We start from the raw sequence: 15,333 nt of genomic DNA, 5'->3' as shown, positions 1-15,333 counted from the left end.
AGGGGGCGCTGCCGCCCGCCGCGATGAGCGCGAACGCGCTCAGCGCGGGCGGGCGGCAGCGCCCCCTGGCGGCCGGAGGTTGCAACAGCACCCCCTCACATTTCTTCCCCCCCCAAAAACCCCCCTCACACATTTATTCCCAAAAATACTTTATTTATAATATAATCCAACATCTCCAAGATCCAAAAATACAGATATACATTTTTTTTTCTTTTAAACATTACATTCCTTAATTTTTTTTTTTTTCGGGAATTGGGTGAAAGTCGGTATTGACCTCCAGTTTGGATGAGCTGCAGTAAAGCTGGGCCCCCTCTCTTTGTGTGGGGTTTTTTTTTTGGGGGGGGTAACGTTTAGTGGGATATTCCTTTAGGGATCACCCTTTTGTAGGAAATATTTTAACACTGTACATTCAAAAGTCAGAAGATTTAAATCTTTTAGTAAGCAAAAATGAAGGCTGCTGGTATTTCTGTCTACAAGGAGTCGTAAAAATTCTCTACGACCAGGTTTAAGAGGGCAGGAGATGCTCCTGAACCCATCCAAGCCCTGAACTGGCATGTTCCCAATGGGAGAGTTTATTGCTGGTATCACATCTCAGATGCTTTACACATCACAGGTGTTGTAAAGAACAGAATGTTGTACCTCCCACTATTCATCATTCCTAGCAAACTATCCTTCCTTTTGAGGGCTCTACCTTCCAGAGCTTGTTTTCCTTTTTGCTTTGCTGGTTCAAGAAGAAAATGCTCTTCAAAGCCCCAAAAGTACTATTAGAAATGTGGTTTTTTTATCCTACCTGACCAGAATTTTAGAGCTGAGGGAAGTCAGCTCCACACTGGCTCACCCAGAGCTGCTCTCCCCTCATGGCACATTTCCAGCAAGATCTCCAGAGTGGAATTCTGAGGTTGTTTCCAATCAAATGCTTAATCCACAGCAATGCCAGTACTAACAAAGCTTAGGAAAATCAGGAAGAGAAGCTGCCTACAATACCATTGGGTGGGAGGGGAAAACAAACCCTGGGACAGCATCAGGGACTGGATTACAGGCTGGCTCATGAGGTACCACAAATTTGCTCTCAAGAAGAGGCAGGAAGAAGAAGAGGGCTCACTGAACTCCAGGTTTTTGTGACTGCTGTTCCTCCTCCTTCCATCCAGCACTCTGGCTTTAATTTCCCTGCCTGCTGTTGTCCATGTACTGCTCTGAAGCAGCAATGACAAATGTGTATCACAAATGTGCATTTTCATGCACACAACTGTGGGAACTTCATCTCTCTGTGATGCAATGCAGTAAAGACACCTGCAACATCACACCGTAAATGACAGCACCCTGAAGACAGGGATTTCTTCCTAAAATCCACCCTTTTTTCCTGCCACAAATCAATATTCATGGAAAAGCTGCCTCACAATTGAGAGGTCTGTTCTATGTCAGCAGCAGGCAGAAAGCCCCACAGAGGGAAGGAGAGGTGGCAGGAGCTGTGTTCTACTTTCCTTCATTGCAAAACAAGAGTAAGAGGCTCAGTGTAACAGGAAAAGCCACCTTTCTTTTGAAAACAGGTGCCAGAATCTGAGCAGAAGTGTTTTTAATCTTCTGTACTGTTTTTTCAGCAGAAGAAGAGTTTATCTGGGAGTTTCTCAATGCCTTCCCAGCAGTCTGTACCAAGAGCTCCTGCACACTGGTATGGGAAGCAGCACACAGCCCTGCACAGAGCTGCCACCAACACCCACTGGGAACCAGAGCCAGCAAAGTCCTTGAGTTCTTGAGTTTGGGGCTTTTTTTTCCTCCTTTCACCAGCAGGAAGGAAGCCTGGAACACCTTTCCCCACTACATCTTTCACTGAAGGCAGGGAAGCCTCATGATGCAGGAGACAGATATAAAAGCAAGAGTTTGCTCTTCCCTCAACTTCTGTATCTCAGAGGAAGAAAAAGACAGATTTTTGCTGTCCAGCTCCTGAGTTCCTCCCTCTCTTCTGCTGCAGCCACTGACACTGTGCTAATGCAAGGGTTCACATTCATCATCTGAAAGGCAGCTAGAGAAGTCAAGAACATGCTAATGTGGCCAATTAAAAAAAGACAAGAAGTTCTGTTAGAACATTCCTGATGGCCTTCTCCAACAGCAGAGCCACACCATCATGGGAACAAACAAAAAATATCCTCATGGAGCCTTTCCCTAAAACCTGATTTACCCATGTGCCACACAGGCAATCACAGCCAACAATTCAGGCCTTAATCTTATTTGGTGAATAAATCCGACCTTCTCTCTCCAAGAATACTGCAGGTTTCATCTTCACAGTGATGTACTTAAAGAATCTTCAGGGAAATGGAAACAGCCAGAAAAGGCAACACCCTCCCTCAGTATTATTGTGCAAGACTAACATAAATAAAATCTCCGTGGCAAAGGGATTTGGGACTCCCTCCCAAAGTCACTGTCTTAGGAAAGAACAGGAATTTCAACTGGCCACTGGATAATTAAATATCATACCAGAAAAAGATGGAGGATAGACTAACAAAAAATAATCAAAGGTAATATTGCAACATGAATGTAGGAATATATTAAATTCTTCTTGCCTCGGCGGTGTATCCCCCTCTACTGCTTACTTCTTTTTCTTTCTTTCCTGAACACAACGAGGACAAAACCTGTAGGAAAACAAAAAAGAGGCAGTAATTAGCTCCTGAAATTACCAGCACAGAGCGTGAGAACTGTTTTTAACATTTGGGCACAATTAAGCTTGTTTCTGACTGACAATTGGTAATTTGATTAAAACAGTCCATTAGATAAAAATAACAAGCCCACAATCCTTTCCAAGATAAGCACAGAGTAAAACCCTGACAAGTCTTCAAAATTTGCCTCCAGAAGTGAAACAAAGAGGTGCCTGGGTCTGTTTTAAGCACAGCCACAACTAGTGACAATGGAGCAAATGAAACATGTCCCTGTTTACACAAGCCTCAGGTCAAAACCTGCTCTGTTTATCAGGCAGTTTTTCTCCCATCAGTACCTAAGACTTCTGTGGAAATGATTTTTTTAACAAGAAGATTCATCTTGTATCTTCTACCCTCAAATTAATCCCCAATCACAGAGGATGCAAACTGTCAGGGTCACAGCAGGGTTTTAATTCTTGCTGAGGCAAACTGCAGCCTGATAAAAACCCCAAAGCTGAATGCTGTCACACTCACCATTTCCCTTTTGGTTTGGTGGTCAGGTCCACACATGCAAAGTGGAACCACTCGATTGGGCACTGCAAAAGAGAAAGGAAAAACCCACAGAGGAGATTCTTAGTGGCTCACAAACATTCCCATCATTTGGCATGAGCTAAGTGAGCAAGGACTGAGCTAACTGAGCAAGGACCCCCTCCTTGGACTGTACAGGGTTGGGAAGCAACAAACACCTGAAAATCAATAATCTCTCAAGTGCTTACATCTGGGTTGTCACAGCCAATCATCTCTCCATAGGACACCTGGTGACACAGGCAGTAGGTGGGCTCGTTGGGATCCACTGGCATGTCCAGGACATCTGAGGGATGCACTGACAGGATGGTATCAGCAAACTCAGACCTGTGGGCAAGGACAGAGTCAGGACAAAACACTTCTCAACTGCAGACAGCACTGTGTACAAGGGCATGGCTCCCCACTGCCAGAGGGAAGGGTTAGATGGGATACTGGGAGGAAATTCTTCTCTGTGAGGGTAGGGAAGCCCTGGCACAGGTTGCCTGGAAAAGCTGTGCCTCCCCATTGCTGAAGTGTTCATGGCCAGACTTGGAACAACCCAGGCTAGTGGAAGGTGCCCCTGCCCACTGCAGGGGATGGTCTTTAAGGTCCTTCCAAACCCAAACCATTCTGGGATTTGGTGTTTCCAAGATCCAAATCCTACTTGGGAAAATTAGTGTTTTACAGTATCTTCCCTAAACCACACTGAGCCTGTTTTAGAGTTTGTATTACATTACCAGTAATTAAAATCATACAGTAGGTTGGATCAAACACAGTATGACTGGAAAGAATTAAGAGAGGGATTTGTAGCTGTCATGAGTAAAGTAACAAATTATCATACAGATCACTCCTGGTTGTGGGTACAATAACCTCTTTGAGGTTTTTCCCAACCTGTTTCAATACAGATTTTTTTCTCATTGTCAGGCATGAGTGAACCCTCTTACCCTGACAGGGATGTGCTGACATGCCAGTAGCAGTCCATAGAAACTACTTTTAGTTTCCTGCCACCTGAAAATATCATAATAAACCAAGCCCCTTTCATATAAATCCCATCTCAGAGAGGGAACAAGCTTTCCTCCTTGCCTCTCAAAACCAAATCAGATTATTCAAGGCTACCTAGGACACAATTCTGTGAAAACAACCCCCCAAAATTCTCCAAGATTTCTAGAACAGCAGCACAACATCAGTTTCTGTCCTGATGGCAAAGTAAATTTCTTTTACCATCAAGACCACAAGCAACTGTTAAAAATAGCCCTGTGACAAAAATCAAAGCTATTTTCTCCCAGCTTGCCAACAGCAACAGGATCTTGTCCTTCCAGTCAGAGTGTTTCAAGCATGCTGAGCTTCCACATGCCAACCAAGGAGTTAATTAACAATGCTGGCCTGTCCTAAGCAGGACATTAATGAAATGGAGTAAGACCAGAGCACTCCTAACACTGCTCTCCATCTGGACATGAGTCATAAACAGGGTAATATGAGCCTGTGGAAAATTCATCAAGTGTCACCACCAAGGCCCTGGAGTTGTGCCTGGCTCTGCCTTACCCTCCTTTGAGCTTCTTTTTCTTTGGTGTATCTTCTTCAGATGTTCTCCTGCCTCGACCACGAGAGCTTCTTTTGTCTTTCTGACTTCGTCCCTCTAGAAAGGAAAAACAAAACTTCAGCCTATCTGAGTGGCAGAAACATCCCCAGCTGTTCTTTTGATGCAGTTACTGGCTTCAAATCCCTATTTCATATGCAACTGAGTAATCCTTATTATATATGTAATTGAATATGCCGACTGAAATGCATTTGTAAGCCACAAGTACACCAAATTAATAACAACTGAGCACCAAGCTCTTGTGTTTGTAGTTTTGGCAACAAAGCACTGCAGTGTGTCATAAACAGCATCACACTTGATTAGACATGCAGTATTTTTTTTTCATCTCAGTGTATTTTAAAGCACATTTAATAGATTACTCAATAACTAACATAACTTTTATCCCCACCTCCTTGCTCCTACCCCTTATTTCATTGTTCAAAGGCATAAAGCTGTACTGCACTGCTGCTTTTAATTTTAAATCTTCTTTTAATTCCTAATTTCTCCCAAAACTAAGACTGTTATAGCAGTGCAGTTTTGGCACAGCACCCTCCTTAGAACCAGTAACAAGCTCAGGATGAAACAGTGACAGTAAATTTGATCCCAGCACCACATTTCTCTTCATCTCTTGCCCACTGTAAGAACATTAAAAACAAACAGACCGACACATTTCTTTCCTTCCTCCAGAAATAACAGCCTATTTTACATCTCAGCCTTCCTTCTTTGATACTCTAAGTGCTGGAAAAGGCTGCCAACTGTGTAAAATTCACCCACTTTTCAGGCTCCTGGATGCAGGGGTTTCAAAGTCGCTGCCTTCCAGTTTATCTTTGAGATCAGCCTCAAAGCGCGCCAGGTCCGCATCCAGCCGGCGGATGTGCTTATCCACCTGCCCCGAGAGGAAACCACAAACTGAACTGCAAAGAAACACCCAAAAAAAAAGAAAAAAAGAGCCCCAGACAAAAACAGGAAGGGCTCAAACTTGGCTGTTATCAGCAGGAGCAGTGTGGTGGTGCAGAGTGAGGCAGGAAAGGGGTATGGGGTGGGGAAAGGGAAATGGCACAGGCAGAGGGAATGAGGAGGAAAAGCACAAGGATCCAACCGCTCCACAAGCAGGCAGAAAGGAAGAAGGGAGGCAACAGACACTCAAAGCAACTCAGAGTAATGATTTTCAGAACAAAACAGGATGAGAGATACTAAAAAAATGGTTTTGTCCCTGCAATTTTCAAAATTGAAAGGCAGTCCTTGAAATGTGTCGAGCTGAGCAGTTTGGGTTTTTCCCAGGGTACTCCACTGTCACGTGAATCAAAGTTTAACAACAAATACAGACAGAGGCTGGCTATCCTCAGTATCAACTCAACACACACTAATTAAATACCTGGAACTACCCTGGCTGCAATAAAGTGACTTTCAGAACAGGGATTTCAAGCCACCCCCACAAACTGTGCTGCTACAATAGTTTGTCATTAAATTAGTGCATTAATTATCAGGGCATTGATATCTTGGGACATCATTTCCTTTTTTGCAGGGTTTGATGGCAGCCAAACACCTACTGCAGCTGTAGCAAAACTCAAAGCATCTTTGCAAGCTGGACAGCAAACATTTAGTACAGTCAAAAGGATTCCCCTCACTCAACTTTCATCCAGGGGGTAAAACAAGTGGAGATAAGAAATATTCAAGGGATAGAAGGGAAAAAAAAAAAGTGGAAATCTGCATCTTAAGAAATGGGATTTTCTCCCAAGGTCTATAGAGGAAATTTTCAGGTCCAATAAACCCAGGCAACTGAGCAGAATTCCTGCTGTTCCTCCACAACACAGCACAGCAACTGGCTTAAAAAAAAGACAACCAATTTGCTTTCAACTAAGTGTGCCCTAAATAAATTATCAGTGACAGAGAGCTGCTGGGGAGGAGGGAGTGGGGTAAATTTGCTGGCATTATCACACAGCAGACGAGTACTGCTGATAAAGCCACCTCCAAGGGGGGGGGGTAAACTCACTAATTCTTCAGCAAAAGAGAAACCTGGTGCCAAAGGAGAAAGCTCTTTGGGGATGGCAACAGAAAGAAACAAACTTGAGGACTAAATTTCTTTTGGTAAGAAATTTAAGTCAAAAAGAAGAAAAAGTGAAGGGAAGCTGACACTGTGAAGCATCTCCACGTGTAGCATTCCAGAGGATGCCCATTTTTCCATGGCTCACCATCTCATAGGTCTGCATGGCCAGCTGTACTTTGTCATCACTGTACTCCTTGCACTTGCTGTAGGCACTCTGGATCTTCCTCAGGTGCTCCACCCTCTCCTCAGGTACCATGTTCTTCACAGACTCAATGTATGCTGCTGCCAGGCTGTCAATCTCTGCTTTCTTGTCTGGAGAAAAGAAAAAAAATCTTTTTTTTTTTTTTTTTTTGGTTTTTTATTTCCATTTAGGAGACCCTTCCTGGCAGCTGTTATGCTCCCCTCAATTCCTTAATGTATTTTCTTTTTCAAAAACAAAACCTGTTAAGTTAAAGGTGTTCACCGTTTGTCACTTGTGGTGTGATTCTGCTTTCTCAAGTGTTCTACAGCTAATTCAGAAGTTAATTTACAGTTAATTCACAGTTAAGATCATGACCTGAACCCATGGGTTCACAAGTTTCAGCCTCTCTTCCCACATACAGAACATTTTACTTGTTGGGCTGTCACTTACTGCTCTGATGGCTCAAAATTAAAATAATTAATGTGCAGCCAGACACTAACAAAAACTTCAAAAAGCAAGAAAAATCATCCTGCAAGGCACAGAGGAATCTAGAACTTGTTAGATATGGGAACATGTGGAAGGAAGGCCACTGAGTAGAGTGATCACAGAGCTATGAATTTAAACTAGAAACAAAATCAAGCCCTGCCATGTGAGCTACATCCTCAGAGGAAAGAGGCAAACACTGCAGAGCACTCAGCCTGAGAGAAGGAACAGCCACGGCCTCTAAAGCCCGGCCTCCAGGGGGCTCTCCCGGCTCTGCTTGCCGGAACACCTGCACGTACCTTCCGTCCTCTGATCCAGCTCCCGCATCAGCTGGAAGTTCCTCTGCAGCTCGCACGGCAGATTCTCAATACCTACAATAAAAATGCTGCTAAATGCTCTGAGCAACCTTATCAACAGAATGTGTCCCTGCCTAGGGCAGGGGCTGGAACGAGATGAGTTCTAAATCAAACCAACCAACCCAACCCAACCCAACCAAACCAAACCCAGCCTGCGAGTCACGCACCGTGAGCCGCCCGCTCACCTCAGCAGACTTTGAGCACCTGGCTGGGTTTTGGAACCACCCAGAACCACGGCCCAGGGGGGCAGCGGGGCCGTGAGCAGAGGAAAGGGACGGGAGCGGGGCCCCGAGCAGCGGCAGAGGACAGGAGCGAGATTCAGAGCAGAGAGAGGGGACGGGAGCGGGACTCCCAGCAAAGAGAGGAGACGGGAGCGAGATCCCGAGCGGAGGGAGGGGACGGGAGCGGGACCGAAGGCAGAGAGAGGAGAACAAGCGGGACCCCGAGCAGAGGGAGGAGACGGGAGCAGGACCCAAGGCATAGGGAAAGGACAGGAGCGGGCCCCGAGCGGAGGGAGGGAACGGGAGTGGGATCCAGAGCAGAGAGACGGGACAAGACCGGGACCCCGAGCAGAAGGAGGGGACAGGAAGAGGATCCAGAGCAGAGAGAAGGGACAGGAACAAAACCCCCGCCCCGCTGACCGCCACAGCCGCCATGACTTCACTCCCACTCCCCAGCGCACACCGCTGACGTAGCCCGGCGCCGGCTGATGACGCAATCACCGTGACGCGCCCCCCCCGCCCCCCACTCCCCCGCGCTGCCCATGGCGCAGTTTTAATTCCCGCGCTGCCGCCGCCGCCGCCCCCGCCCCGATCCCGCCGCCCCCGCCCCGTTCCCCGTCCCGGCCCCTCCGCCGCCCCCGCCCCGCGCTCACTGTCCAGGTAGTGCTCCAGGTACATGGCAGTCGCCATCTTGCGGCCCGCGCGCCGCTCCCCGCCGCCCGCCGGGCCCGCATGACAAGGCCCGCGGCCTCATCCCGTATTCACGGCCCGCCCGCCTCCCATTGGCCGCCGCCGCCGCCGGCAGCGCTGCATATTCATGAGGGGCGGGGCCACCGGCGATTGGTGGGCGCGGCGGAAGGGGCGGGGCCGGCGGGCGGCGATGGCGGCACGGCGCGGGGCGCTGATCGCGCTGGAGGGCGTGGATCGGGCCGGGAAGAGCACGCAGGGCCGGCGGCTCGTGGAGGCCCTCCGGGAGGCCGGGCACCCCGCCGACCTCCTCCGCTTCCCGGGTACGGTGCTGGGGAGGGAAGGAGCGGGGGCCGGCCGGAGGAGCTTCCTGCGCGCCCAAACTCTGCGCGGGCCCGCGTTTGAACGGAGGGACCGCCCCAGCCCTGAGCTATAGAGTCCTCCCACCCTAGACAGACTGACCGCCTCCCACCGGACAGATGGACTCCCACAGCCCGGACAGAGCCATGGGAGGATAGACTCCTCTCGGACAGACAGAGCCCCGGGCGGATAGACTGCTCCCGTCCCGGACAGACAGACAGAGCCCCGGGTGGATAGACCGCTCCCGTCCCGGACAGACAGACAGAGCCCCGGGTGGATAGACTCCTCCCGTCCCGGACAGACAGACGGACAGACTCTCATCCCGGATGGACCGAGCTCCTCTCCCCCAGCCTGTCACAGGCAGGTAGATCCACCCCCTTATGGACCGACCTTCTCCCACCGTGGCAAATAAACATCCCCCTCACCCTGGACAGACCTCCTGCCACCTCTGATGGACAAACAGACTGATCTCAGCTCATCCATGACTGACAGACTGACCCTGCCCTGCTCAGACCAACCTCCCACCCGTGACAGACAGACTCCCCTGGACAGACACCTCTCTGGGAAGAGCAGTTTGGGGCAGCCTTTGCGTGTTCTGTGTTTCCTGCAGACAGAACGACAGAGATTGGGCAGCTGATCAGCTCCTACCTGGGCAGGGAGAAGAACCTGGAGGACCACACCATCCACCTGCTCTTCTCTGCCAACCGCTGGGAGCACGTGTAACGTCATGTTTGCTCACTTGGGAGAGAAAAATGGCTGGGGTGGGCTCCCACGGGCTTTGAGCTTGCAGTGGGCACAGGAAGTACAAGAATGTGATCCTGTTCAGACAGGGGAACAGGCTGGAAATGGGGTCTTAAGGACTCAGATTTAATCACAGGATGGTTTGGGTTGGGAGGGATCTTAAAGCCCAGCCAGTGCCACCCCTGGCATGGACAGGGACACCTTCCACTGTCCCAGGCTGCTCCAAGCCCTGTCCAGCCTGGCCTTGGACACTTCCAGGAATCCAGGGACAGCCACAGCTTCTCTGGGCACCCTGTGCCAGGGCCTCCCCACCCTCACAGTGAAAAATTTCTTCCTAATATCCCATCTAACCCTGCCCTTGTAATCTTAGATCAGATCCCACAGTTTGGGATTTTTTTTGGAATCATTGGTGCCATATTTCCAACTCCTGTGCTGTACTGGATTAAAACATTGGGCAGCTGAGACTGAACCAGTTCAGACTGTGAATTTATTCCCTTTCCTGAAGATAACCTTGCTTTGCCAGGCAGCCCCTGTGAGTGACAGTGCTTAAGGAATTGGCTGTCCTTGCTTTAGTCACAGAGCCTGTGTGTGGATGTGGGGAAATCACTGTTGGCTGTTGTTTCTACCTGGAAATACAGATTCCAAAATGTTCTCATTTTACAGAAAAGTTTTGCTGGCTCTGCTGTAGTGGCAGTGCCAGTTAAGCAGAAGGCACAGAAGTGAGCTCTAAGAAGAAGTGTCATGAATAGAGGTGGCAGAGCATGTCACAAAATCTGCTGTACCACCTAAAAGGGCAAGAGGACTATCTGTCCATGTCAATATAGTTCATCTTTGATCTTGCCTGGAATCCCTGGAGCTGCCTAGAGCAGTGCCCAGTGCTGGCACCCTGAGTTTGGGTGTCATGAGGGGGTATTTGGTCAGTGCCTGGTGGGGAATACAAACATCTCTTCACCTGCCACCTGCATCACAGCTGACCTCCCTTAATGATGACATATTTGGAGTTTTAGATGAACTCCTTCCATTCCTGTCACCATAAAGGAGTGCAGCTTTGTTATTTTATCTCCCCATGGTTCCAGACCGATGATGAAGGAGAAGCTGCAGCAGGGGATCACGGTGGTGGTTGACAGATATGCCTTCTCTGGAGTGGCCTTCACGAGTGCCAAAGGGGTGAGTGAGACTTGCAGCAGCCCCTGCCCCTCTCTTCCTTGGGGAAGCAGCCCCAGGCTGTTGGTGTGGATGGCCCAGGGGCCATTCCTCTGGGAGGTGAGGGGTGGAAGGGTCAGCTCAGATTTTAACATGGGCCCACCCTTCCCCACAACAAGCAGAAAAACTTATTTGGTGACTTTTTGTAAGTCTGGACAGACTGCTGGACTGGAAGCTGACCTGTAGACTCTCTGTACTTGCTCAGGCTGCTGGCCCATCAATTTGTGGAACAGAACCACATACATTAGAAGGGACCTGTGGAATTCAGCCTCCAGCAGGGCTGACATAAGCAGGCTGCTTGGGCCTACATCCAGCCAAGGTCTGAGTATCTTCAGGGATGTAGATCCATTCCTTTCTGGGTTCTTCTCTGCTCACCTTCAGAGGAAAAGTGGTTTTCCTCATTTAGCCTGAATTTCCCACTTGTCCTTGCCAGGGCAGGGACACCTTCCACTATCCCAGGTTGCTCCAAGCCCTGTCCAGCCTGGCCTTGGACACTTCCAGGGATCCAGGGGCAGCAACAGCTTCTCTGGGCACCCTGTGCCAGGGCCTCAGCTCTCTCACAGGGAAGAATTTCTTCTCAATATCCCATCTAACCCTGCCCTTGTAATCTTAGATCAGATCCCACAGTTTGGGGGTTTTTTAAATCATTGGTGCCATATTCCAACTCCTGTGCTGTACTGGATTAAAACATTGGGCAGCTGAGACTGAACCAGTTCAGCACCCTCAGAGGGAAGAATTTCTCCTCAATATCTTGGGAATTCCCACTTGTGCCTTTTGGCTTTCAGAACAAGTCAGCTCTGTCAGCCTTTCTTGGAGCCATTCTGCACAGACACTTGTCCCACTCCCTCAGAAGTGTCCTGTTCCTGCTGAGCAGCCACCAATCCTCTAGGAGTGGTCACAGAAGCTCCAGCCATGCCTGCAGCACCAGCTGTGACCTGCATTCATTCCTGCCCAAGCCTTTCTTGCTTCCTGGAGGGACTGAGGAGATCCTGGGCCCCCCAAGCCCTGCACCCTCACCTGCATCTTCACCCCCCTCCTGCTTGCCTGGACATTGTGTAGCTTGAGACAGATGCATTGAAGCATTTAGGTGCTAATTAGGTGTCTGCAAAAGCCCCAAATTAAGAGCCAGGATGTGTAACATGAGCTGATCACCCCAAAATAGTGATCCCAAATCCACATGGGCACAGCAAGGAATGCTCTGCTGCTTTCTGGTGGGGGAAAAAAAGGTGTCTTAAAGTGTTTGCATTTCTTTGAATGTAGCTGGTGAGCTGCAGGGCTCAGCCATGTGGATGCCACCTTTGGGAAGCAGGGATGGCATCCTTTGCTGCTGGAATGGGCCTCCTCTGCTTCTTATAAGACTGGAGTTTGGCATGTTTTTCACTCAAGAAGCATTTCCAGAAGGGGAGATGTTGATGGCCATACCTAAGACAAAAGTCTGCTGGCTGCCAGATCTCACACCCAAGATGTTGTGGCACTTTCAGCTTCTCTTACCCCCTCATGGGATTGAAAAACCCACTGCACATACATCCCAAAAATACCCAGATTACCAGGATACAGAACATCTGGGGAGAAACTGGAGGGGCAGATGTGCCAGCTCCTCCTAGAGGGATTTAAGATGTGGATGAGCAGTAAGTGGACTCTGTAGTCTCACCAACATCATGTATTCATTCATGGATTCCCTGGTGAAACTCTTCAGACCTGTCAGCAAAATCCAAAAGCTGGAAAACTGCATCTCTTGTGTCTGGGCTGAAATTCCTGGGGAGGTGAGTATTGGGAAGGAATTCCAGGGGCTCAGAGAGATCTGCATTGCAGCTGTGTGGTCTTTGTGTTTGGGAGCAGCTTTCTTCTGGACTGAGCAAGTTCTGGAGTGGCACTGGCTGTGTGGAGGCCCAGAACGTGCCTTGGTAGAGCTCAGATGGGATCTGCAGCAGAGGCACAAAAAGCTTCCACTCTCTCCAACTTGAATAAGCACAGGAGGTGCTGAACACCTGACAAAACCTGCTCACCCCCAGATGAGCTGAATTCCCACATGGCCAGCTGGGCTATCACCTGTGCACTTCATGGCCTGTGCTGAGTTTTGGGTTGCAATTCCTGCCATCCTTGGCAGTTCCTTCCCCACCTCACTCTCCAGCCAGCCTGCTGCTTTCCTGTCTCTGTGTCTCACCTCACACTCTCTTGTCCTTGCTTGGGGCAGAACTTTGGCCTGGACTGGTGCAAACAGCCTGATGTTGGGCTCCCAAAGCCAGACCTGATCCTGTTCCTCCAGTTAAACCCAGAAGCAGCAGCAGAACGAGGCAACTTTGGACAGGAACGTTATGAGACCAGCTCCTTCCAAAAGAAAGTTCTTCAGTGCTTCTATTCCCTCATGGAGGACAAGACCCTCAACTGGAAGGTGAGGAATTAACTCTAATGGGCTTGTCATGGACTGAGGGTCTCTAGTGAGAGCTCCCAAATTTTGCCTGTCACATCCCTGTGCTGCCCCTTCCCACTTTGCTCAGCAGGACATGTTGGGGACCAGCCAAGAGCACTGTGAGATGTGGCAGAGAGGGCACTTCCCTGTTCCAGGAGACCCTGGGCAACTCTTGGTGCACCTGGGATGAATCCCCAGCTTACCTGCCTCTGTCACACACCCCAGACACTGCCAGCAAACAACATCCAGCAGCAGCTCCTTCTGTTTACCTTCACCCACCCTCACATCTACTTCTTAAATGTCTATTCCTGCCTATTTTGATTTCTCCCAAATGCACTCCAGAAACTGCAGAGAGGAGGTGTAATTAGCTCATTTCACTACTCAGGAAGAATAACATATTGAGTAATGGGGGGTAAGCAGATGTTAACAGCAAGGTTTTTCTCATTTCTGTGTTCTCTGTTATCTGTCCTGTGTTTTTGTTGTCTTGGAAACAGATGGTGGATGCTTCAAAGAGCATTGAAGACTTGCACAGAGAAATCAAGTCCATTGCAAAGGAAACTATGCAAGAGGTTCAGAATAAACCTTTGGGAGAACTCTGGAAATGAAACTTCATACAGGTCTAAAAGAATAAAGGAAAGGTCACTTTTTGTATCTTCTGCACTTGGATGACTGTGACATCCCAGCAGCTTAGATCCTGTGTATTCTTTTGGGTCCAACATGCTGCTGATGTCCTTTTTATTTTCTGCTCCTCCCTTCCAGCCTGCAGAGTCCCTTCTGCATTTTTTAAATGAGCATGCCATGAATGTGTATCAAATTCCTTGTCAAAACCTCCCTCTCCCAAGCTCCTGTTCCAGCTCCAGTCCTGGAGTGCAGATGTGGGTGTGGAGCCCAGGCCACCCCTGGACACAGACAGTTCCCATTTTTATGGAACTACCATGTTTCTGATCATTCATCCTCTCTAGAAAATGCATCCCCCCATGTTCAAACCAGTTTGTAGAGGATTTGCTAATAAATTACTCTTTTAAGCATTTGGCACAGGGCTTTTGTTTCAGTATGATCATTTATCTTCTAGAAGGATATATGGGAGTTGAAAGTGCTGCAGTTCAGGCATGAAATCCAAGGAAAACTGTTTGCTAGAGCTGTGGAAAAAAGGGGAGAGGTGAATTCAAGCCTTCTCCCCAGCTGTGAGCAGGTAAGAACTTGAAATAGATGGATGAGCTCATAGCAAGGCCAGTCTGGAGGACAAGAGGCACATAAATTATTTTAGACTGCCCAAGATGAGAGGAACAGTCACTGGTGGCTCCTGCACACACCTCAGTGCAGTTTGAAAGCAGACCAGCTGTGAATCACCTAAATCACCAGAACAAACTGGAATATTTATCATTTCCAAGGAACACTGAGAGATGGGCATGGCTAGGGGAGTTCAGGTCTCTCTGCTGAATGTTTGAGTCACCTTCCAGCAGGGTGGACTGCTCTGATCTCCACAGACTAAATCCTCTCTAACTCAGAGAGAGGCAGATTGAACTGATTCAGGAGCAGGGAGAGGAAGGTAAATATTTAAAACAACATTGCTAATACAAGCATCAGCTAGAATGGCAACAGCTTCCTTCCACAGCTGCCCAGCACTTGGCAGCCAGACACTCCTGGTGAAGGAGGTGAGCCCCTGCAATGCTGCATCAGGCCCTGACAGTAACACTGGGACAAGGCAACACACTGAAGAGCCAGAAATGCCTGTTAAAAGATTTAAGAGAGAGAGCTGAGCTTAGCTCTGCTATTGGGGTTGTGTGAACACTCGGGTAAAATCTTGTCTGGCAGAGCTGTCCTTAAACATAAACCCATGAATGTGAAATAAACAGTAGAATCACAGACTGATT

At 48.7% G+C, this 15,333-nt stretch overlaps 2 protein-coding genes across 4 annotated transcripts; one reads left to right on the top strand and one right to left on the bottom strand.

Annotated features, from left to right (window-relative positions):
• Window positions 1–340: 340 nt before the first annotated feature.
• Window positions 341–8,862, bottom strand: ING5 (inhibitor of growth family member 5). Of its 3 annotated transcripts, none has more exons than XM_071437279.1 (8): window positions 8,712–8,862; window positions 7,781–7,852; window positions 6,963–7,129; window positions 5,545–5,656; window positions 4,737–4,830; window positions 3,407–3,542; window positions 3,165–3,226; window positions 341–2,627 (listed from the first exon to the last, which is right to left on the bottom strand). In XM_071437279.1, exons 1-8 carry the CDS (start codon window positions 8,746–8,748, stop codon window positions 2,585–2,587), a joined length of 723 nt encoding a protein of 240 aa, XP_071293380.1. In that variant the 5' UTR covers window positions 8,749–8,862; the 3' UTR covers window positions 341–2,584. The 3 variants fall into 3 exon arrangements, with proteins under 3 accessions (XP_071293380.1, XP_071293382.1, XP_071293381.1); XM_071437281.1 differs by lacking the exon at window positions 8,712–8,862 and adding an exon at window positions 8,479–8,514; XM_071437280.1 differs by lacking the exon at window positions 8,712–8,862 and adding an exon at window positions 8,023–8,457.
• Window positions 8,863–8,938: 76 nt separating this feature from the next.
• Window positions 8,939–14,494, top strand: DTYMK (deoxythymidylate kinase). The gene is made up of 5 exons (XM_071437282.1): window positions 8,939–9,068; window positions 9,716–9,824; window positions 10,923–11,013; window positions 13,244–13,441; window positions 13,954–14,494. The coding sequence occupies exons 1-5, from the start codon at window positions 8,939–8,941 to the stop codon at window positions 14,062–14,064; spliced, it is 639 nt and encodes a 212-aa protein (XP_071293383.1). The 3' UTR covers window positions 14,065–14,494.
• The last annotated feature ends 839 nt before the right edge of the window (window positions 14,495–15,333 follow it).

The sequence above is a fragment of the Agelaius tricolor genome, unplaced genomic scaffold, assembly GCF_023055355.1.
Source record: "Agelaius tricolor isolate 1412-34295 unplaced genomic scaffold, bAgeTri1.0.p SCAF_12, whole genome shotgun sequence".
Taxonomy (NCBI): Eukaryota; Metazoa; Chordata; class Aves; order Passeriformes; family Icteridae; genus Agelaius; species Agelaius tricolor.
This window is presented reverse-complemented; position numbering and strand designations above follow the sequence as displayed.

Bases quoted from the DNA above. Each gene is read 5' to 3' on its own strand.
- ING5 (XM_071437279.1), bottom strand. From the start codon at position 8,748: ATGGCGACTGCCATGTACCTGGAGCACTACCTGGACA. The intron at 7,853-8,711 runs GTGAGCGCGGGG...TTTTTATTGTAG, and splicing joins CCTGGAGCACTACCTGGACA to GTATTGAGAATCTGCCGTGC. The intron at 3,543-4,736 runs GTAAGGCAGAGC...CCTTGCCCACAG, and splicing joins AAAAAGAAGCTCAAAGGAGG to GTCTGAGTTTGCTGATACCA.
- DTYMK (XM_071437282.1), top strand. From the start codon at position 8,939: ATGGCGGCACGGCGCGGGGCGCTGATCGCGCTGGAGGGCGTGGATCGG. The intron at 11,014-13,243 runs GTGAGTGAGACT...TGCTTGGGGCAG, and splicing joins CCTTCACGAGTGCCAAAGGG to AACTTTGGCCTGGACTGGTG. The intron at 13,442-13,953 runs GTGAGGAATTAA...TCTTGGAAACAG, and splicing joins ACAAGACCCTCAACTGGAAG to ATGGTGGATGCTTCAAAGAG.